Source organism: Esox lucius, chromosome 3, assembly GCF_011004845.1.
Source record: "Esox lucius isolate fEsoLuc1 chromosome 3, fEsoLuc1.pri, whole genome shotgun sequence".
Classification (NCBI taxonomy): domain Eukaryota; kingdom Metazoa; phylum Chordata; class Actinopteri; order Esociformes; family Esocidae; genus Esox; species Esox lucius.
In genome coordinates this window covers 36382912-36407278 of record NC_047571.1, presented here as the reverse complement: position 1 = coordinate 36407278, position 24367 = coordinate 36382912, and the positions used below count along the sequence as shown (strand labels likewise).

Here is a 24367-nt window from a genome sequence, read left to right as displayed (position 1 = left end):
AACAGATCAGCCATTCAGTCAACAGATCAGCTAGTAAGCCAGCCACTAAGGTGTATGACGGATACTGCACCTGTCAGTTTCCTCCAGCTTCTGATCAATGAGGGGACACATCTGGTTGCAAGCACCTTAGGAGGAAAGGTGACAAAATCATTAAATTTTAGGAGATTTAGCAACTTGAGATTGACCGATATATCAGTGCTGATATGGCCTTTCTATTCAGTCTGATAAAAGCCCTGTTCTATCGAATTCTGTCCGAGAGTCCCTTGACAGATGAAACTTAGTGCGGCCTCTAGTGTTGATTGAAAAATGTTGCTGCTGCCACCAAAGAGCCTTTAGGATGTGTGCATGCTCCTGCTCTACTATCCCACAGAAATGTAGGATTACTGCATTGAAAAACTAATTAATTGCCACAATGACCAAAATGTAACTATTCAAATATTAGTTTAGTTTTACTAGGAATTTACTAGGAATGTGACAGGGCATGAATGAAATAAGTAACCTGGCTAGAGACTAAACCGGTAACAAACAAGTTAGCCAATAACCATTAGCTAGTTGATAATTAACCCTCTTCTTGTTTCGCTCATTAATAACATACCCGGACACGTATGCAACTTAGTTAAGACAACATTAAAGAAGATGGTAATTGTTTCTAATAGTTAATAGTCATATTAGCTATCCATTTTCTTAGCAAGTAGTAGCTAGCCAATAATAATAATTATTGGCTCTACAAAATCCATATTGGTCGACCACTTGTAGCAACTCACAAATGTCAGACTGGTTCACTTGTTACTTGGTTAGTTATTCTTACAATCCATCTATAGCAGCTGATAGGCATATGACTGGTTATCTTTAGCTAGTTATTTACTTAGTTAATTATTCAGTGAGTCTTACCCTCCAGCTGAAGCAGCTCACAGCTGTCAGACTGGTTGTCTGTTGGATCTGCACTCTGGATCATCTGCAGCAGTTGGTCCATCTTCTCCTGGTCAGGAAAAACAACCACATAGAACATTAGTATAGTTCTTCTTCAGGAAGTTAAATACCAATAAATCTCTCAATGCCCTACTGTATCAGTCACAGCGATGCAAACTTTGTCGGATTCCCTCCTGTCTCATTTGACTACACAATTGCGGAGCTAATGACATTTATGTAAGACCAACTGTACAAACCTAATAAACTAATATTTTACAATGTATAACGTTTTCTGAATTGTTATTGTAATTAGGCCTTGCCTAATCCACTTTTAACTATCTGCATTTACTTTTGGCAAACGGAACATGAACTTGAAAGCAATTGCAGGCCAGGTTTTTGTCTACATATAAATGTAGCTGTACTATACGGTCTGATTTACTCTACAATAGCAAATCAATACTGTTTCTGGTGGATTTTCAATGTACGCATCTGTGCATGCTTTTAGGGTCAGGATAGACAAAACCTTCACTGGCTACAACCTTAAGTAGCTATGTTATAGTAAGCCTAAAATAAAACTGTTCATGGTTATATTGCAAATATTTCTGGTGGATTTTCGAAGTACCCATCCGTGCATGATTTGTGGGGTAATATAGGTTAGATAAAAACCCCTTGGCCAGTAAAAGAGTAGGGGTTTCCATGATTCTCTTGTCTTTTCACTTTACAAAAAAAGTCAGTTATTGTCACCAATATTGATAGTTATTGTATCAATGTTATTCACGAATGTTTTTGTGCCATAAAATAGCTTTGTCTGTGTAAAGTTCATCTTCAGTCTCGGTGGCAATTGCTCAATTCTTATGAATATTCCAATTAGTAAGTTAGATACTAGTAAGCCAATTACTGGCTAATAAGCTGTTAAAACAGCCAGTGACAAAAGCCATACATTTATTAGATGCCATTTGTGGTGGAGGTAAACTTAAATGATGAATGGTGTATAGAAAAAGATTTAAACTTGGATTGTTGTTAATGCGTTACAAAATAATCTAATGGAATAGATGCTATTCCTGTGTTACAGTGATTAAAGACACAGCCACTCTCGTGGGAGACCCGGGTTTGAACCCAGTGAGGGCAACAACATTTATCACTTTTAATTGTGGGCTGGGCAAATTAGGCTTGCCTGGTTCCTTTTCTGGTTCATTGACACCCTAACCTGCTGATTTACAGGTTAAACAAGGTTTTGCTTTGTAGTTTGAATTCACTTCTCAAATATTTATAACAAGCCAATTTTTGTAGTGTATCGGCATTCTGCAAAAATGTATATATTCTTCAGCTGGCTGGGAGTCACTGATTTCCAGAAGAACAAGACATTGATTGATGTTATTATAAGGCAGTCGTGCAAAAACATCCTTACTATCTAACAGAGAAAATTTGTTGGAAGAACAATATGCATACAAATAAATGTACAAAGGTAGGTGTTCACCATGAGGTTATATACACTGCTCAAAAAAATTAAGAGAACACATAAATCACATATCAGCTCTTAATGTACAAAATATATTAAAGTTCAACATTTCTACTGTACATTGTGTAATTTGTTGAGAACAAAATGACATAATCAATGGAAACCAGAATCACCAACCGGTTGAGGGCTGGATTCAAACTTGCATCGAAAATCAAGGGAAACCACAGAAAACACAGGCTGTTCCAACTTGCGTGCATTTCATCACGGCAACTCATAATGTGACTCAGTAGTAGGTATGGCCCCCACGTGCCTGTATGCACTCCTGATGAGATGGTGGATGGCGTCCTGGGGGATCTCCTCCCAGACTTGGATCAGGGCATCAGCAAACTCCTGGACAGTCTGTGGCGCTCCTTGGCGGCGTCGGATGCACCAACACAATGTCCCAGAGGTTCTCAGCTGAATTTAAGTCTGGGGAATGTGAGGGCCAGTCAATGGCATCAATGCCTTCATCATCCAGGAATTGCTACCCACTCTGGCAACATGAAGCCGGGCATTGTCCTGCACCAGGAGGAACCCAGGGCCCACTGCACCAGAGTTAGGTTTGACGATGGGTCTGAAGATTTCATCCCGATATCTAACAGCAGTCAGGGTACCGTTGGCTAGCACGTGGAGGTCTGTGCGACCCTCCAAGGATATGCCACCCCAGACCATCACTGACCTACTACCAAACCGGTCATGCTGCATGATGTTGCAAGCAGCATAATGTTCACCATGGTGTCTCCAGACTCTTTTAGGTCTGTCACATGTGCTCAATGTGAACCTGCTCTCATCTGTAAAGAGAATGGTGCACAAATGGTGGATCTCCCAATTCTAGTGCTCACTGGCAAATGCCAATCAAGCTGCACAGTACTGGGCTGAGAGCACAGGTCTCACTAGAGGATGTCAGGCCCTCATGGAGTCTGATAGTTTGAGCAATTGTCTGTGGCAAACACCTGCAAAACGATTCCCTTTCTGGGGGTTGTCTTGTTGTGGCCTCACCAGCGCACCTGTTGTCACTTTAATTTGCACCAAAACAGGTGATATTGATTCACAACAGCTTACGCTTCTGGAAATATTAAAATCTGTTCTACTATGATGATTGTGTTCCATGAATTTTTTGAGCAGTGGTATGTATAGTATATAGTCAGAGGTGTAAAAAGTATGAAGTACAAGTACTCGCCTGTGTTAACCAGTTTTGGAAGGATCCTAAGGAACAGTTAAATTACCAGGTATACAGAGTTCACTAAACAGTGACGCTGATTGATCATGTACACTCGTCCTTTATATTTAACTGATCACTGGTTAGTTGTGAACTCCCTCAGATCTTAATTAGATACATCCCTAAAGTAGTGAAAACAGCTGAACCCAGTTGAGTACTTTTACTTTGTACATCTCTTTAGAGAGTTGAGGTGCACAGGTAGGGCTTCACATTGAGGTTTATTTATTTTGTATATTGAGAGATGAGGTGCATAGGTAGGTGATCACCATGAGGTTTCATCTATCTATATACATATACACTCACCTAAAGGATTATTAGGAACACCATACTAATACTGTGTTTGACCCCCTTTTGTCTTCAGAACTGCCTTAATTCTACATGGCATTGATTCAACAAGGTGCTGAAAGCATTCTTTAGAAATGTTGGCCCATATTGATAGGATAGCATCTTGCAGTTGATGGAGATTTGTGGCATGCACATCCAGGGCACGAAGCTCCCGTTCCACCACATCCCAAAGATGCTCTATTGGGTTGAGATCTGGTGACTGTGGGGGCCATTTCAGTACAGTGAACTCATTGTCATGTTCAAGAAACCAATTTGAAATGATTCAAGCTTTGTGACATGGTGCATTATCCTGCTGGAAGTAGCCATCAGAGGATGGGTGCATGGTGGTCATAAAGGGATGGACATGGTCAGAAACAATGCTCAGGTAAGCCCTGGCATTTAAACGATGCCCAATTGGCACTAAGGGGCCTAAAGTGTGCCAAGGAAACATCCCCCACACCATTACACCACCACCACCACCAGCCTGCACAGTGAAAACAAGGCATGATGGATCCATGTTCTCATTCTGTTTACGCCAAATTCTGACTCTACCATCTGAATGTCTCAACAGAAATCGAGACTCATCAGACCAGGCAACATTCTTCCAGTCTTCAACTGTCCAATTTTGGTGAGCTCGTGCAAATTGTAGCCTCTTTTTCCTATTTGTAGTGGAGATGACTGGTACCCGGTGGGGTCTTCTGCCGTTGTAGCCCATCCGCCTCAAGGTTGTGTGTTGAGGCTTCACAAATGCTTTGCTGCATACCTCGGTTGTAACGAGTGGTTATTTCAGTCAAAGTTGCTCTTCTATCAGCTTGAATCAGTCGGCCCATTGTCCTCTGACCTCTAGCATCAACAAAGCATTTTCGCCCACTGGACTGCCGCATACTGGATGTTTTTCTCTTTTCACACAATTCTTTGTAAACCCTAGAAATGGTTGTGCGTGAAAATCCCATTTACTGAGCAGATTGTGAAATACTCAGACCGGCCCGTCTGGCACCAACAACCATGCCACGCTCAAAATTGCTTAAATCACCTTTCTTCCCCATTCTGACATTCAGTTTGGAGTTCAGGAGATTGTCTTGACCAGGACCACACCCCTAAATGCACTTAAGCAACTGCCATGTGATTGGTTGATTAGATAATTGCATTAATGAGAAATTGAACAGGTGTTCCTAATAATCCTTTAGGTCAGTGTATATACAGCAAAGGAGACCTGGATCACAGTGTAGTGAGGAAGAAGAGACCTGCATTATAGTGTAGTGAGGATGAAGAGACCTGGATTATAGTGTAGTGAGGAAGAAGAGACCTGGATTATAGTGTAGTGAGGATGAAGAGACCTGGAATAGAGTGCAGTGAGGATGAAGAGACCTGGATTATAGTGTAGTGAGGATGAAGAGAACTGGATTATAGTGTAGTGAGGATGAGGAGACCTGGATTTTAGTGACGAAAGAATCCCTGGATAGGAAGAATGTGGGGGTTTGAAGTTTGTTTACAATTGTTAATGTTTAGAAGTGATTCCTGAATTAATCAACAATGATTTTCTTCAACAGATTTTCAATCACAGTGCAAACTGTGCAGTTATTACAAAACATTTTCCTCTAGCGCTTATAACAGTGCTACAAAGACAATTACAATATTAGGATAAAACCGTGCTATAAAGAGGAAAAGGATATAACAGTGTTATGAAGGGGATTAATACATTGGGCAATAACTGTTTTATGAAACCATCTGCAGTACCTCATCTATGAAGGCCGGTTCTGGCTCTAACTCAATGTTCTCCACCTGGATCTCTTCACTGAATTGCACAGTCTTCTTCTCTGACTTCACTGTGGACACAAGGGCCTGTCAGGGGGAGGTCAAAATGTCTGGTAGAGGGTCAGGTCAGAGAGTGAGAGGTCAAGCAGATGGTCAGGGAGACATTCAGAAGAGGTGAGAAAGGTTAGGGTTAGATTGGGGTGACGGCAGGGATGTCAGGGTGACGGCAGGGATGTCAGACAGCAGTGATTCTGTTGCACAGATTTTGTAGCTACGAGGGTGTGTCGTGGCTACGAGGTTGTGCTGTGGGAAAGAAAATTCTACCTAACATACTTTCAATAAGGATTTGTAATTCACTTTCCCTTTTTCCATAATCATAATCCGTGTGGTTACAACAAAATTGTAAAGGCAACTCAAGAAATACGTCTCAGCATCAATGTTGAAGCTTAAAGTGTTAGTTTACGGTAGCTTGTTTGCTTGACAAAATAAATATAGTCAAGTATAAAACTGTACACAAGTTGCAATTTCCAGTCATAGCTGGAATACAAAGCATCAACATAACCCCCACCACAATACGACTTTTGAATTTAACTGAACCTCTACTAGTGCGAGAATGTCTTCACAGTTTAAAATAAGCCGGGTCCTGCTGGGTCTGACAGTGTTAAATGTATTTCATAAATATAATTACAAAAATAATAAATGGTAAATGGTATAGTTTCAAGAAACAAATAAGCATTATCATAACTTTATGTTTCAGTAGGATACCTGTTGCTACATGCTGGTGGGAAAAAGTGGGATGAGACATTTTGAAATTTGGAACTCTGGAAAGAGATTGGAAGTCCCCTTTCTGTAATCAAAGCTAATAACTAGGTTTCTTTAAAACTTTTTAACACACAAATTCTGTAACCAAAATTCAAAAATATTTTAATGCCTTCAGAAAGTATTCAGGCCCCATTCACTTTCTTTACATTATGTTGTTTTAAGGAAAAGAGAAAATGAAATAACCTAAGTATTCAGACTCTTCGCTATGACACACCAAATCGAGCTCAAAAACATCTTGTGTTCTTTGATCATCCTTGATGATTCATCTTTCTGCAAGACAACAACCTGAAGCACATTGCTAAGTCAACGCAGGAGTGGATTCGGGACAACTCAGTGAATGTACTTGTGTGGCCCAACCAAAGACTGGTCTGAAACCTGATTGAAAATCTGTGGTAAGACCTGAAAATTGCAGTTCACCAAAGCTCTCCATGCAATCTATTAGAGTTTGAGAAGATCTACAAGAATGAGAGATTGGTAGAGACAAAGCAGGTAAAGACATACCCAAGAAGACTCGAAGCTGGTAGAGGTAAACCCAAGAAGACTCCAAGTTGTGATGGCTGTCAAAGGCTCTTCTACAAAGTACTGAATAAAGGGTCTGAATACATACGTAAATGAGATAATTCTGTTTTTTATTACCAGTAAATTGGCACACATGCCTAAACCTTTTTATTTAGCTTTTTTATTATGGGACATTGGCCCTCATTTATCAAAAGTGCATACACCAAATTTCCAGCGTACACCTGGCGTACACCCAAAACCACGGTGACTTTGAGATTTATCAATATGGACGTTGGCGTACGGCACACTCTCAAATCCTACGCCAGCTCAGGAGGTGGTGTACGCACGTTTTGAGTTGGTGCGGAAATGCGCAGAAAAACTAAAAGATATGATATATTATGGCCCACTGTAAAAAAACAAACATAATTACAAACTTCAGTGTTTATTTTTGAGCAACATGGACTTCAAGGTTTAATTTGTGTGACTTTACCAAAGCATTTGATTTATATGTATTCCTTCAGATGCGAGCCTGTGCGCTTTACATGACGTTTCAGGGTTAGGCCCGGCAGTTGCACACGGACTGGGTTCAGTAATAAAAGGCTTTTAATGACCAAAATATAATTCAGACTGACAAAATAATAAAAATGACATTCTTCTTCTTTTAAATAATAATAGAAATAATAATAATAACGACATTCTTCTTCTAAATAACAATAAACGTCATTAACAAGAAATAATAAGACGAATATTACAAATTGTCATGCAATTATTTACTGTGAATGAATGGTACTCCACATCACATCATCTTTTTCCGCTTTTTAAACTGCCAAATAAAACAATTTTATTTCTTTCTCCCTGGTGATCGTCTCAATCTCCACGTCAGAGAAGTTTCTCTTTTTTGCCGTCTTCCGTGTGTATGGCGTAAAATGAAGGCGTGGGGGAAGCGGAGACTTGAATATATAGGGGCGTGTTATTTTAATGACGATCGTTTTCAGCCGTGGCATTTATCAAGGGCAGGTATTGCGTACACCTGGATTTTAAAGGTACGCACAGCTTCATAAATCAGGCGGTGAGAGGAGTGTAAGCAAAATCTTACGCCAACATATACGCCCGTTTCGCAAGAATGATAAATGAGGGCCATTGTGTCTAGATTGATTGCAAGAAATACAATTGTAAATTAAGTCTATAGCACAACAATATGTGGAGAAACAGAAGGGGACTGAATTCTTTGTGAAGGCACTGTACACGTTATAGGGTGGCTGTTTTTTCCATTTTCATTATCCTTCAATGTCATTTTCAGGAGAACCTGTCTGGTATGACTGTGCTGTCTATGTGGGGGTTGTGTTGTCTGGGATGGTTGTGTTTTGACTCACTCATCTCCGGCTCTGCAGTCAGATCAGCAGTTACAAAGTTTGAAGGGAAAAGTCCTACTCCCTGGTATGTTTCTCCCTTCCACCAGTTGGGGTCACTGAAACCCCAAAATACAGCCAGTTAGTGAAGAGTTGGGGACAGTGAAACAAAATCAAAACACCAAAGTTTGGAATGACAATTACGGGATCAAGTTAAGGCCAAGGGCCTTCATCTAAAATAATCACTTAAAGATGTAGTGTAATGCAAGTTCTTGTGCTGCTGTTTAGACATCGATGTAGGGTTTTATCGCACAAAAGGACTGACGAGTTTATCCAAGAGCTGGAGCGCGAGGATTGAGATACCGGGGTGGTTCAGTAAACAGTTATGGGAACTGTAATTCATTGAGGATGAATATATAATGCATGAATAGACACGATATAAATGCCCCCTGGAGACAGCCGGGTAAGATATTGATGCAGTGATGATCTCACAAAGCGACTGACGGGTTCATCCTAGCACTGTAGTGCAAGGATTGAGAGTCCCCCTGGAGGGAGGTTAGATAATTCTGACTGACTGTTTTTATATTAATTTTTTCCTTGGATAGCACATTAAATTGCTTCTATGTATGAATTGTGCTATATAAATAAACTTGCTTGGAACACATAGAAATACATGTTATAAACTTTACAAGCACTGGCCAAAAATCCTGGAACACATCTTTAAAGCTCAGTGAATCTATCATCCAGAATAGCTGATGACTACCATTCCTGAATTACAAGGAGTCCAACCTGTCATCCAGAATAGTGATGATCTCTCCAGACTTAAAGGTCAACTCATTGTCCTCTGCAGCCTCAAAGTCATAAATGGCCCGGACCTTCCTGCCCTCCGGCCTTTGGGAAGAGAGGAGAGAGGCACTGGGGTACAGACCAGACCCAGAGAGGGGAGCCTGACCACGCTGCTCCTTCAGAGATAGCTCTATGGCTGGGGGAGGAAGAGGGAGAGAAAGAGGAAGAAAGTTTTACAGGGAAAGAAAGGAGAAGGGTGTAGTAGCAAGAAAGGAAGGACAAAAGGATAAAGGTATGGAAAGAGGGAGGAGGCAGACATTGTGAGAGACAGAAGGTGACATTCATATAAACTACATTTAGAAGAGTTGCCATCCATAGAGAAGTGGAACATTATCTGCTAATAGCATGACCATATTAACTAGGTATGTAAATCTTTGTGGAACATTATCTGCTAATTGCACAACAATATTATCTAGGAATGTTAACCTTAATGGAACATCTGCTAATTGCATGACAAAATTATATAGGGACCTTCGGCATGAAAGTGATAAGATAATGTATCGTTAAAATATATATTGGCATTCACCTAATGTTGTTGTGATACAATCGGACATAGTGTCATACGATACACTACAAAAAGTCCCTGAAACTCCTCTACTCATCATAAGACATGGAAGTGTACTGCACTATTATACAGAGTAACTCCAAAGGTCTACCAGCGACTTGGCATCTATTCTGTTAAATGTTGCACTTGCAAATCAAGCCTGGTTTGGGGAGATAAGAGGATGAGTGTCAACATTTTAGTCGTTCATTGACGTTGTGGTGTGGTGTAATTTAGCAGATTTGGCAGTGTTTCTGGAGGTGCAACAAAGTTGTGTTCTTGTATGTCTGTTGGCAACATGTAAATGAGGATCCAGACATTTTAGATATGTTCCGTTCTCTAAGTATAAGGGTAATGATATCAACAGGGTAATGTTGTTAAAGAGTACTGTTTTGTTGCAGTCTACACCCTACTGCGTAAACTGTTTAAGGTTTGATACCAAGGGTTGATTTGGTATCAAGAGGATGGATTGTTATGGTAATGTCTTGAACTGATGCATCCTTATTGATTCATGTATTGAGTCCCCATGTTTAGAGAAGAAAAGGAATGTCGGTTGTGCTTTGGTAAAGGAAGTATGAGGTGCTGAGATAAACGTGAATCTTTAGCAGGATGGGGGTAGATGCAAAACAATGGGTCTTAAGACAAGATAGAGGAAGATACACAACAGGGGGTATGGTGTTTTTGTGGCATGACCATGCAGATTCTTATCTCTACCCATTATTTTGATTATTTTGTAAGCATTTGACGTGTCTCTCTATTTGCAAATAAACTTAATTATGCCAAGAGAATTTTGTCTCTGTACTTCCTCCTTCTGATCGATGAAATCGTCATCACACACTGCAAATGATCCTGAGAATACCATCCACACCCTGAAGCATGTGGTAGCAGCCTCATTCTATGGGGATGCTTCTCAGTGGCAGGGACTGGGAGATTGGTCAGGACCTCACAAGACAATTCTGAAATGCAGTGTTCTGCTGCAAAGTCTTAAACTAATCTCACCAGTATTTCACATTACAGGCTCCCAGCTACCATCTAATCAACACAAATTTAAAATATCCCACCCAGCTTAAGCCCAGGAAAATTATTTTCAGCATATGGCTTCACCTGTTTGTGGCGCACAGGTTTTATTATCAGCTGATAGGAGCAAAGTGTATGTCTGTGCACAATCGGTACGTGTGAATTCAGTGATGCAATTGTGCCTGTGCAACCATGAACGCAAACAGAGAACTTAATTTAGATATGTAAAAATAGCAGAAAAAGGGTACATGTATCAAAAATCACAAATTCCTCCTTTGCTAAAAGCACAATTATTGGGCCAGATTCACTATTAAAATACAATTCAAATAAAAAACTCCAGCCCTACATTTCATAAATATTGAACTGAAATGGATCCACATAAAGTTTTTTTGTTTGTAAGCACCTAATTCAGGAAAAATACATAGCATGAATTTCAGCAACAATTACAAAGATATTGGATAGAGAAGATTGTATTCACGAAGAGATATTATAACAGACTAAAGACAACAGGTTTGTATTTGCTTTTTTGTTTCAACGTAAAACGCTTGCATCGCACACATGCTTTCTGTACGCAAAGATCAGTAGAAAAAAGAAGAGGGTAAGTGCACAGGGAAATGGAACATCCTCTTTTCCATTTATTTTTACGACACAAATTACAGTTATTGACTGAAAGTATTCATGTTGATCTTTTTTTTTTTTTTTTATCAGGCCAATGAGCAGAAAACAAGCATCTGCAATACATTTGTACAATTGTAATACAAGACAAAACCTCAAATAATTATTATTTTCAAAATAATAGTTTGTCAGTTGTAATAGAAGCACCTCGGTATCTCAAGACGAAACCTATTAGGGAAGTTATAGAATGCATTCAGACACCATGGTAATCCTGGACAATGCAATTTAAATATTATCAAATAATAATTGTTTGTCTTAGGGACATAGGGCTCAATAATAATGACAGTCAAACTAATAAAACTAGCAAGTCATCTGGCACATGCACAAATAACTACCTTGCAGCTCTTTGCACGCACTGTTGGCCAGTCATGAGTTGAGGAGTGATCTGACACGTGGCTGTCTGGTATTGTTTTTCAATTAAACGTTTAAAAGCTTGCGCGAATCACTCAAGTGAAGAAAGCAGCGAAGGATAACTACAAGCTCAAATGAAAGTGAACATTAGCAAAAAATAATTAACCCATTTCGACTTCGATGCATTGTCATCTGTTGTAAGTTCCCAGCGATAGCAGACAAATGTGGGTCTTTTTACAAAGGCACTGATAACTCGCAAACAGTCCCTGACCATATAATGGTAGATACTGCACTGTTACCTCCTAAATGTATAGTGATATGATATTTTGGCCATATCGCCCAGTTGTAGATTGCAACATATTTCATTAAGTAAAAGTAACTCTTATGTAGTCTATTGTATGTTTCAGCTCCTTACTTTTTTCCACAATTGTACATTATTGTCAGCCCTAGGGACAATTGAATCTCTAACTGAACAATTAGATTTTGCTCCTTAACTTGTGTGCGACTTGATTTTTCAAATTAGGCAAACGTCCTCCTTGTAAAAAAATGCCAGCGTAAAACGATGTAGAATCGTACATTCTATAGTCTAGAACAGTGGTTCCCAACCAGGGGTACTGGGACCCCTGGGGGTACTTGGCCTTTCCACAGGGGGTACTTGAAAACACTCATGACACCATAGACTTACTAGTGAAATGAACATGAGGGAGTACTTCAGGGGTACTCCAAGCAGTGCAAATTCTTTTTGGGGGTACAGTAACAGAAAAAGGTTGGGAGCCACTGGTCTAGAACAAAGTGTTGTAGAAATAAGTGGCCTCTACCTTTAGCCAGGTCTTCCTCTTCCTTCTTATTGGTGGAGATGGATGGATCCTTGGCCACTAAAGCTGGACTGGCTTTAGCTTGCTCTGCAGCCTGAAAACACAGCAATAAAACAGAATAGAGTTTAACAAATTACACCTCAAAACACACATCACAACATTTCTTGATAAGTAGCTTGTTTAACTCATCCACTTCAATCCCTATTCAGGTTGAAATCGCAGATGTACACATTTCTGCATGACCATGGCTCTTTACAAGCAAAAAGAAAATGTCTCGTCAGACAATAAAACCTGGTCCCAAAGTTCAAATGACATTTAGCAAATTCTATAGCTAGGTAACACTGACAAGATTAGCAAACACATCTCCATGCTTCCTATGTTATTAGCATTGATGTATATATTTTGTAACCATTTCACCACAGCAGTTCTCCTTCGCCTGCTGATCTAAATACAACCGCATGATCATTGTGGACCTCTTATGACGGAGCACAAGGGTGGTCTTGTTATAATCATTGTAAACCTCTTATGACGGAGCACAAGAGTGGTCTTGTCATTATTATTGGGGACTTCTTATGACAGTTGCTTCCTGTGCACCATATAGAAAGGTTGCACAGACAATGGCTCCACATTCACTATGTTTTGTTTATTACTGTTTACATTGTTTGTATTGCTTTTATTTTTGTTCGTGCTGCACATTCGCTCATACAGTACAATCAACTAGCACTTTGGGAAATGTGTTCATTCTTGAATACAGACTTTTACAATACTGATAGATATTTAGCATGAAAGGTAATTGAACTAAGCTTGACACAATGTATAAGAATACTCTCTCTGTACGGAGGACACTAGGTAGGAAATGTGATGCACCATTACTGATGGGTCCCAAACACCCTGTCCATACCACCTGCTAGCAACTGTGTATGTGACTGTCATAGGACTCTCTGAATAGACCCATGGGTCATAGGTTGGAAGACACCATACAAAGGTATTTTGTAGGATAAACTATTTCTTATAATAGTCTGTGTAATGGTTGGCCATGACCACAGATGCCTGCTATGTGTCTCGGCATTAAAGACTGTGTTAACGTTGCAATCATTGGAGAGAAAAATGAAAGAACTACGGAAGGTTAACATCGTAGCTTCATGCTGAATACAGATGGTTCTCCCTTGCCTTCCGGTTGCATTAACTTTGTTTATGGATCAAAAATTGACAGAATCTAACACTGCTCACCGGAGCACTTGCTGTGATTCCTTTATCCTGCCTGGTCTGCGTTATGGTTAACTCTCGTTGGGGCTTGGATGGTGCAGTACTGTCAACACACTGTTCACCAGACCTGGAGCTACTAACTGTAAAGGTATGGCCCTTCTACCTTCCACAGGAATTCAGCTCTGCTATAATTACAGCAGCCTACATATCCCCACAGGCAGATAAAACGTGCACAGTGGAGGACCTGTACGGAGTAGTAAATGGACTAGAGGATGCTCACCCTGAGGCAGCTTTTATTGTTGTTGGAGACTTCAATAGGGCAAATATGAGGAAGGTTTTGCCAAAATACCACCAGCATATGAACTTTCCTACCCGTGGGGATCAGAATCCTGACCATTGTTATTCACAAATACGAAATAGCTACAATCCCCTCCCCCGCCGGGCTTTTGGTAAGGCGGATCACATACTACAGACAACGCATAAAACAGGATAAACCGTTTTTTCAGGAAGTTTAATGCTGGATTGAGGCATTCATTACTGCTCAACAGGACTGGTTTGAAACAATGTATTGGCAGATGTTCTGTGTTGCAGCCGATGGGGACAATGATGAATACACAGACTCTGTCTCAGCATATATCTCCAAGTGCATCGATGATGTTGTACCGAAGGTCACGGTCAGGACATTCCCCAACCAAATGCCCTGGGTTCATGGCACTGTCCATGCTAAGCTCAGAGCACAGTCCTCTGTTTATAGTTCCAGGGACCTGGAGGCTCCTAGGAGGTCCAGACATTACCTAAGGAAGGCCATCAGAGATGCAAAAAAAGACTACAGGGATAACTACTACAGCTGACCCCAGACACATGTGATGTGGACTGCGACACATCACAGACTATAAAGGGACAAACAGCAATGATGCCCAGCCTGCCGCCTCCCTCCCCGCCGAGCTCAATACCTATGCACGATTTGAGGCGACGAACACCATTCCTTCTGGAAGGCTTGCTGAGGACCTCTGTCCCTAACCATGGCTGACATGAAGAGAACTTTAAAAAAAGTGAACTCTCTGAAGTTACCAGGGCCAGATGGCATTGGGTCATCACTTCAGTAGTAATGAATACATTAACTACTTTGATGAAAAGATCATCACCCTTAGAAAACAAATAACTTACTCCTCCTTAAATAGTTAGGGTCTCAGTTGTCCTAAAAATGTCCTGAACCTCCCTGACCAGGTGTCAATGGGGACACTTGAATTTTTTGATACCGTATCGCTCGACACATTTACTAAATTTGTAATGAGTTCTAAACCCACAACCTGTCAGCTAGACCAGATTCCAACAAAATTACTTAAGGAGCTATTTCCTGTGCTAGGTCAACCAATGCTAAACATAATAAATTGCTCCCTTTCCTCCGGATGTGCACCGAACTCACTAGAAATTGCGGAAATTAAGCCTCTTCTAAAAAATCTAATCTGGATCCCGACATATTAAACAATTACAGTCCAATATCGAACCTTTCGGATATTAGGAAGTGGATGACGGAGAACCTCTTGCTTTTAAACTCAGGAAAAACTGCTTGTTCCTGGCAATTCTCACAGTGAACCTCTACGGTTATATGGTTGTATCCCAAAAAACTTGGCATTACCGGCTTGCTCTTCTCTCCAGTTATCCTGATAAATCAATAAACAAATTTCAATTAGTGGTGAACACTGCTGCTGGTATCCTAACTAGAACAAAATAAATTGGACATTACACCAGTACTAGCTTCTCTACACCGGCTGCTTGTTGATTTTAGCCTCTTTACAGCGGCTGCTAGGGCTGATTTTAAAGTTTTATTGCTAACCTATAAGGCAATACATAGACTTGCTCCTACTAACCATGCTGAAATGATCCAGCCATACATACCTACACATAACTCAAGATTGCAAGGTGTAAGTCTTCAAATTTTACCTAGACTTTTTTAACCATTTACAGACCTCAATGATATTCTGCACATTTTATTGGTGAATTTGCTGAACTACTGTTATATCAGATGATTATAACTTTTTTATTATTACAGGGGATTTTAACATTCACAGACAATAATGCCAAATAACTTTTTGCACTACTGGACACGTGATCTCACTCAACATGTGAAAGAGCGTACACACACTTAAGGCCACATTCTAGATCTGGTTCTCTAAAGTTCTCGATATTTCCTCTGTCATGGTTAAAGACTTGGCCCTGATCATTTCTGTGTCTTTTTTGATTCACTTATCATCCCAAATGTTCCAGTAAACTCTGTTTCTGTTAAGAAAAGGTACATTAATGAGAGTACCAATGCTCAGTTTATTAAAGCCATAGCTATCTCTCCAACAAAAATGCTGAGTCAGTTGATAATTTTAATGCCAAAATATTGAATATCATGGATCGTGTTGCACCGGTAAAGAAAACTATGAGCAAACAGAAAACACCATGGAGAACCACCATGATGGTAAGCGCCCTGAAAAGAGAATGTAAGAAAGCAGAACGTAAGTGGAGGAAACTTCAAATTCACTATGACATCTATAAACAAAGCCTTGGTAGCTGCAACCATGAGTTACACAGGGCCAGACAGCAACATTTAACGGGAATGATCAACAAGAATATCAACAATACCCACACTCTATTTGTCAAGGTCGACAAGCTTACAAATCCAATAAAGCAGATAGCATCAGAACTACAAAGTCTAACAAGGACTATGTACCGTCACCACGACCACCAAGACATAACTTGGTTATTATGTCACTATTTAATACAATTGATCAAAAATCCATAGAAAAAACAGTTCTACATATTAAAGCTTCCACGTTGTCTCGACGCACTGCCATCAGACTTACAAAAAAAACATGAACTCTATAATAATGGACCTACAGCAAATAGTTAATAGCTCTCTGCAATCAGGCATTTTCCCAACATCTCTAAAAACAGCTGCCATTAAGCCCCTATTAAAAAAGAGAACACTGGATGCATCTATAATGAACAACTATAGACCTGTATCAAATCTCCCTTTTATAGCCAAGATCATTGAGAAGGTTGTCTTCAATCAACTCAGCAATTTTGTGACCTCAAGCGGTCTCTTGAGTCAGGTTTCCGACCTCACCACAGTACTGAAACGGCCCTGATTAAAGTTTTAAATGATATACGGCTGAATACTGATTCTGATAAAATAACAGTTCTGGTTCTATTAGATCTCAGCGCAGCATTTGACACTGTTTATCATAGAACACATAGATTGGGTAAGACTCTCCGGGACAGTCCTTGATTGGTTCAGATCTTATCTAGATGGCTGGAGTTACTTTGTCACCATTGGTATTCATGAATCTGATAGGGTGGCTATGACATGTGGAGTTCCACAGGGATCAGTTCTCGGACCGCTTCGGTTCAATCTCTATATGTTACCTCCAAATTCTACAGAACAACAACATTAACTACCACATCTATGCCGATGATACACAAATATATATGGCTCTTGAACCATATGACAACAGCTCAATAGACCTTTGGTGTCACTGTATAGAGCACATAAATACCTGGATGAACCAAAATTGTCTACAATTAAACCAAGAGTATTGTGTTTGGCAACAAAAATAAAAGAACAAGTATTAGTAAAGAGCTGGATTCTCGGGCCCTTAAAACTAGGAATCAAGTGCGTAATCTTGGTGTTCTGATAGACCTCACATATCAAAGCGGTCACTAAAACAGCATCCTATCATCTAAAAAATATAGCCAGAATCAAAGGCTTGGTGTCCCAAAAAGACCAAGAGAAGCTCATCCATGCTTTTATATCTAATAGGGTTGACTACTGTAATGGCCTCTTAACTGGACTCCCGAAAAAGACTGTAAAACAACTGCAGCTCAGTCAGAATGCGGCTGCTAGAATGTTAACCAAAACCAAGAAAACAGAGCGCATCACTTCGGTTCTTAAATCTTGTGTTGCAGAGCATCCACCAGTTTTTTTCTCAGAATGTAACAAACTGTTGATTTGGCCAATTCTAATGTTCCTGCCATCTCTCTGATTGATACTTTTTTTTGCAGCCTAAAGATGGCCTGTTTCACTTTGAGAGCTCCTTTCACAGAAATAGCATCCAAACATGAATGTCACACCTGGAATCAACTCCAGATCTTTTACCTGCTTAATTGATGAAGACATAAAGGAATAGCCCACACTTGTCCATGGAACTGCTTTTGAGTTAATTGTCCAATTACTTTTGGCTCCTTGAAAGAGGGGCTTACATATTAAAGAGCTGTAATTTCTAAACCCTTCCTCCAATTTGGATGTGAATAACCTCAAAGTAAAGCTGAAAGACTGCACTCTAAGCCCATTCTCATTATTTAACTGTAACTTTAATACATTTTGGTAAACAGACAAAATAACTAAAACTACTGTCAATGTAAAAATATTTCCATACCTAACTGTAGGTGTGGATGCTGTTTGTGGACTACAGATCAGCAATCAACACTATTGTGCTTGTTAAGCTTGTTCCTAAGGACCCTGGGACTTAACACCACCCTTTGGTTCTTGGACGCCCTTACCGGCAGACCCCAGGTGGTGAGAATGGGCAACCTCACCTCCTCTGCACTGAGCACTGGAGCCACCAAGCGATTCATACGCAGTCTCTTCCGGTACTCCCTGTTCACGCATTACTGCGTGGCCACACACAGCTCCAATACCATCCTGAAATCCATGGATGACAACCATCCTTGGACTAATCTCCAACTATGAAGAGACCGCTTACAGCGAGGGGATAAAGAACCTGGCTAAATGGTGCCAGGACAACCACGTGTATATGATTAATAGATTAATAGTATAGCCTAATATTGTGTGACCTATATGATCTGTTGCCAAGAAAACAGCGAGCCGTTACTGAGTGTTTGGTAATGTAACTAAGCGTGGTGGGCGACTCAAAAGCCGCACACTCTGGCAGCAGCTCCAGCATGAGAGTCTGAAATGTCGAAGGCAAAGCAGACATCCCCGTGCTGATTTAAAAAATGTGCAACTGAGGCCAGCAACACCACAGAAAAGTGTAGTTATTTGAAATTGAAACCTTGTAACACTAACGAGTCACATGACACCGGGGAGGGAAAATGGCAAATTGGGCCCAATTAGGATATTTTCACTTAGGAGCGTATTTACTTTTTTTGCCAGCGGTTTCGACATTAATGGCTGTGTTGAGTTATTTTGAGGGGACAGCAAATTTGCTCACTACTTTACATTGTAGCAAAGTGTCAATTCTTCAGTGTTGTCACATGAAATTATATAATAAAATTTTGACAAAAATGTGAGGGGATTACTCACTTTTCTGAGATACTGTATATAAACATATGTCCGGTGGCTGTTCCTTATTGCCGGATTCTCAAATTTTAGCATCCATATTGGTCGTTATTAGTCCAGCATAATCTCCGGCCTTGAGATAATTCCAGCAGACCCCTTTTGACGGTACACAAAGATTATCTTGGCATAATCATATCCAGTTTTCACACTTGATACCAGTAATCTAATCTAGTCATTACTGGAAAACCCAGAAGTGTTTTACAAATACCAGTATACAGTGCTCAAAGGTTTGCACACCCTTGGAGAATTGGTAATATATAATACCATTTGTAAAGGAAACATGAGTGAACAGGGACCGATGGAGTGCCTTCTCAGGGTAGGGAATGAGGCGTTACCCAGTAAAGGAGTTCAAGTATCTCTGGGTCTTGTTCGCGAGTGAGGGGACAATGGAGTGGGAGATTGGCCGGAGAATCGGAGCAGCAGGGGCGGTATTGCATTCGCTTTACCGCACCGTTGTGACGAAAAGAGAGTTGAGCCGGAAGGCAAAGCTCTCGATATACTGGTCAATTTTCCTTCCTACCCTCACCTATGGTCATGAAGGCTGGGTCATGACCGAAAGAACAAGATCGCGAGTACAAGCGGCTGAAATGGGTTTTCTCAGAAGGGTGGCTGGCTTCTCCCTTAGGGATAAGGTGAGAAGCACAGCCATCTATGAGGAACTCGGCGAAGAGCCGCTGCTCCTTTCCGTCGAAAGAAGCCAGTTGAGGTGGTTCGGGCATCTGGTAAGGATGCCCCCAGGACATCTCCCTAGGGAGGTGTTCCAGGCACGTCCAGCTGGGAGGAGACCTCGGGGTAGGCCCAGGACCAGGTGGAGAGATTATATTTAGAACGCCTCGGGATCCCCAAGTCAGAGCTGGCAAATGTGTCTTGGGAAAGGGAAGTTTGGGGTCCCCTGCTTGAGCTGCTGCCCCCGCGACCCGATACGGATAAGCGGATGAAGATGAGATGAGACATGAGTGAACAGGCAAAACACATGCATTTTATTTGTTATGGGATTCACATTCAACTGTAGGTCATAACAGAATGGCACAATCACAAAACAAAACATGGCAACAAAATAATTTTTTTTACCGCTGTTCAAAAGTCTGCATACCCATAGTTCTTAATACTGCGTATTGCCCCCTTTAGCATTGATAGCATACAATCTTTTTGTAATAGTTGTCTCTGAGGCCCCAAAATCTTGCAGGTGGTATAGCTACCCCTTCATGCAAAGTCTTTGGTCGTCTTGCATGAACCGCAAGTTTGAGATCTCCCCAGAGTCCTTGTTGACCCCTCTCCAAACATAGCGTTTATGGTTGTGACCATAAAGCTCTATTTTGGTCTTGTCACTCCAAATTACAGTGTAAGGCGTGTCAAGGTGTGGTCGGGCATATTGTAACCAGGCTTTTTTGTGGCAATGGCACAGTAAAGGCTTTTTTCTGGCAACATGACCTTGCAGCTCATTTTGTTCAAGTATCATCGTTTTGTGCTCCTTGAAACAACCACACCATCTTTTTCCAGAGCAGCCTGTAATTCTCCTGAGGTTACCTGTGGGTTTTTCTTTGTATCCTGAAATTCTTCTGGCACTTATGGCTGAAATCTTTCTTGGTCTACCTGATCGTGGCTTGGCATCAAGAGATCACCGAATTTTCCACTTCTTAATAAGTTATTGAACAGTACTGACTGGCATTTGCAAGACTTTGGTTATCTTTTTATATCCTTTTTCATCTTTATAAAGTTCCATTACCTTGTTACACAGGTCTTTTGACAGTTCTTTTCTGCTTCCCATGTCTCAGTTTCTAGCCTGCTAAGTGCATCCACGTGAGAGCTAACTAACTCATTGAATATTTATACACAGACACTAATTGCAATTTAAAAAGCCACAGGTGTGGGAAATTCACTTTTAATTGCCATTTTCACCTGTGTGTTTCACCTTGTGTATCTGTAACAAGGCCAAACATTCAAGGGTATGTAAACTTTTGATCAGGGCCATTTGGGTGATTTCTGTTATCCTTATAATTTAAAAAGGACCCAAACAATGTGATAATAAATGGCTTCATATGATAACTATCCTCAAATAAAAGCACAGTCATATTGTCAAAATCAAAGCAAAAATTTCACAATTTCTGCCAGGGTATGCAAACTGTAGCCTATACCTCAACTGCGGGTTATTATCACAAGATTTCTATATTAACATTTGTCATTTTAAACAGACAAAGAAACTATTTTTATTGTTATTATTTTTGACAAAATAAGATAACACTAACAAACTACAGATTCTAATTCCCATATCACATGTTTGGGCTGGAAATATAGTTGAATCCAGAGAAGAGTGAAGAATTGGCTACCCTCATAGGCATTTCGCAAATGTTGAAGGGACCCATGACCCCATTCTCATCTCATCTGAGAGCCCAGCGTAGAGATCATGACCCAATTCTCCACCCACCTGAGAGCCCACAGTAGGGATCATGACCCCATCCTCCACCCACCTGAGAGCACACAGTAGGGATCATGACCCAATTCTCCACCCACCTGAGAGCACACAGTAGGGATCATGACCCCATCCTCCACCCACCTGAGAGCACACAGTAGGGATCATGACCCCATCCTCCACCCACCTGAGAGCACACAGTAGGGATCATGACCCCATTCTCCACCCACCTCAGAGCACACAGTAGGGATCATGACCCCATCCTCCACCCACCTGAGAGCACACAGTAGGGATCATGACCCAATTCTCCACCCACCTGAGAGCACACAGTAGGGATCATGACACCATCCTCCACCCACCTGAGAGCACACAGTAGGGATCATGACCCCATCCTCCACCCACCTGAGAGCACACAGTAGGGATCATGACCCAATTCTCCACCCACCTGAGAGCACACAGTAGGGATCATGACCCCATTCTCCACCCACCTCAGAGCCCACAGCAGGAAATGTGACCCCCTGCTCCCGGAGGTTCTTGATCATGGCTGAGATCAGGCTGAGCTGAGGGTCCCTCCGGAAGTCCTCTGCCCATTCGACCATCAGAGCCTTCAGCTTTTCACACACCTTAGGATGCCCCTGGACACAAAAACACATACGGAGTATGCCACAACAGGATTTATACAACCACAACATTGTTTTACAAGAACAACCATCCAAGTGGATATGTATGTTACATTCAAAATAATGACAATGAAAATACAGACCTTGTTTAAAACATTGCTAACTTCACTGGCAAACTCTCTAGAACACACTTCGAGATGGAATATCTTCCCACAATTGGAAACACATGCTCCAAGAAGCTGTGAGGGGAAAAAACACGTTTACAACTTCTCGATGTTTCATTCACAAATGTCAAGACACATCCATAATGGCTAGAAATACAGCAAGCACTTATGGTCTGTAATACATAGAGGGGTACCTTTAAAACACTTATGGTCTGTAATACATAGAAGGGTACCTTTAAATCACTTATGGTCTGTAATCAATAGAGGGGTACCTTTAAAACACTTATGGTCTGTATTACATAGAGGGGTACCTTTAAATCACTTATGGTCTGTAATACATAGAAGGGTACCTTTAAATCACTTATGGTCTGTAATCAATAGAGGGGTACCTTTAAAACACTTATGGTCTGTATTACATAGAGGGGTACCTTTAAATCACTTATGGTCTGTAATACATAGAGGGGTACCTTTAAAACACTTATGGTCAGTAATACATAGAAGGGTACCGTTAAAGCCTGCATGGCGACGTGGGGATCCTTATGGTTCACTCTTCTCATAATGGAACGAAGACATTCTTTAGGCCTTTAACACAACACACTTCATTATCACAAATTCACATGAAAATAAATTAACTACCACAAAATAACAGACTCTGTGCTAAACTGTCTTACTGTACTGGTGCTACAGTATATTACAGTGGATCTCAAAGGTATTCACCCCCCTGGGACTTTCTTACATTTTATTTTGTTACATTAAATCAAAATTGATTTAATCAGGTGTTCTAAATGAATAAAAAATACAAAGCAATAATTTATTGCCTAAGTATTCACCCCCGATGCTCTGACATCTGAATCAGGTGCATCAAAGTGTATTAATTAGTTACCTAATTAGTTCAATAGAGCCCATCTGTGTGTCATTAAGGTGTTTTACATGATAAGACAGAATAAGCTTTTGCTCCTATCATGATTAGGATATAAGAGCATTCCATACTTTTTTTATTTTAATTAGAATATCCCCCACCATGGTGCTTGTCTAGGTTCCTCAAATGGGGGAACCATAGGACAACAGAAACTCTGCCCTGGTTCCTCAATGGGGGAACCATAGAATAACAGAATCTCTGCCCATTTCCAGAAAACATCTGAAACCCTAAACCCTCATAAAGTAACTAAAATAGTTCCACTTCCACCATCTATGTTGTCTGTTGTTTTTGCTTATTATATTTATTCATACTTGTCTTATTATTTATGTATAATTTGTTATCTGTAATATATTTGTATGGTCTTCTTTCTAGCACGGTAATTTTTCAATAACAAATGTATTAGAACACACTCACTAAAACCATTGGGGTTGTTTCTTAAAACATATGCCCTTATTGTAAGTTTCTCTTAATAATCTCATAAATTAATAAAATGTTTGTTCAAAGTAAAACTAAAAGAGTTAATCTTCCATGGCTGAGCATGGAGATATTGTAACAATAGTCCAGGTACTTCACAAAAATTGCCTTTATGGGAGACAGGCAAAACTTGGGCATGATGGATGCAGCAAAGTACTGATAAAGTACTGATAAAGGTAAATGTCCTGGAGTGGCCCTTCCAAAGCCCTGGAGTGGCCCAGCCAAAGCCCTGGAGTGGCCCAGCCAAAGCCCAAACAACTATCTAACAAAACGAAAAGAGTTGGTCCCCATCCAACCTGACAACCTTGAGCAATTTTGGAAAGAAGGTGCCAAAATGCCAATGTGCAAATTTGGTAAAAACTGATCCAAATAGATGTAGCCAGACGTCAATGTCTGTAGCTAGCAAACGTGACATAAAACGTACATTAATGACAGTCTCTCAAAGTTTAATACAAAGTTAATCAAACAAATACACGCTAATTAGACATCTTACCTACCATGCCACTGTATGTGACAATGTTTCAATCAGCCTTAAACACACCATCTGCAAATGTAATACCTACAACAAATTTACAGTAAATTTAAAACAATATATGACTTTCATTTCC

At 40.5% G+C, this 24367-nt stretch overlaps 1 protein-coding gene across 1 annotated transcript in view; it reads right to left on the bottom strand.

Moving 5' to 3' along the window:
* Positions 1-24367, bottom strand: part of stam (signal transducing adaptor molecule (SH3 domain and ITAM motif) 1) — a 43921-nt gene that overhangs the window by 8043 nt on the left and 11511 nt on the right. Inside the window, exons 3-11 of the mRNA XM_034291354.1 lie at positions 22873-22948; positions 22346-22441; positions 22071-22217; positions 12623-12713; positions 9164-9356; positions 8399-8493; positions 5688-5776; positions 892-979; positions 71-125 (exon numbers count right to left, since the gene is read on the bottom strand). Of these exons, the coding sequence (XP_034147245.1) occupies positions 71-125; positions 892-979; positions 5688-5776; positions 8399-8493; positions 9164-9356; positions 12623-12713; positions 22071-22217; positions 22346-22441; positions 22873-22948 (930 nt within the window). The remainder of the gene's footprint in view (positions 1-70; positions 126-891; positions 980-5687; positions 5777-8398; positions 8494-9163; positions 9357-12622; positions 12714-22070; positions 22218-22345; positions 22442-22872; positions 22949-24367) is intronic.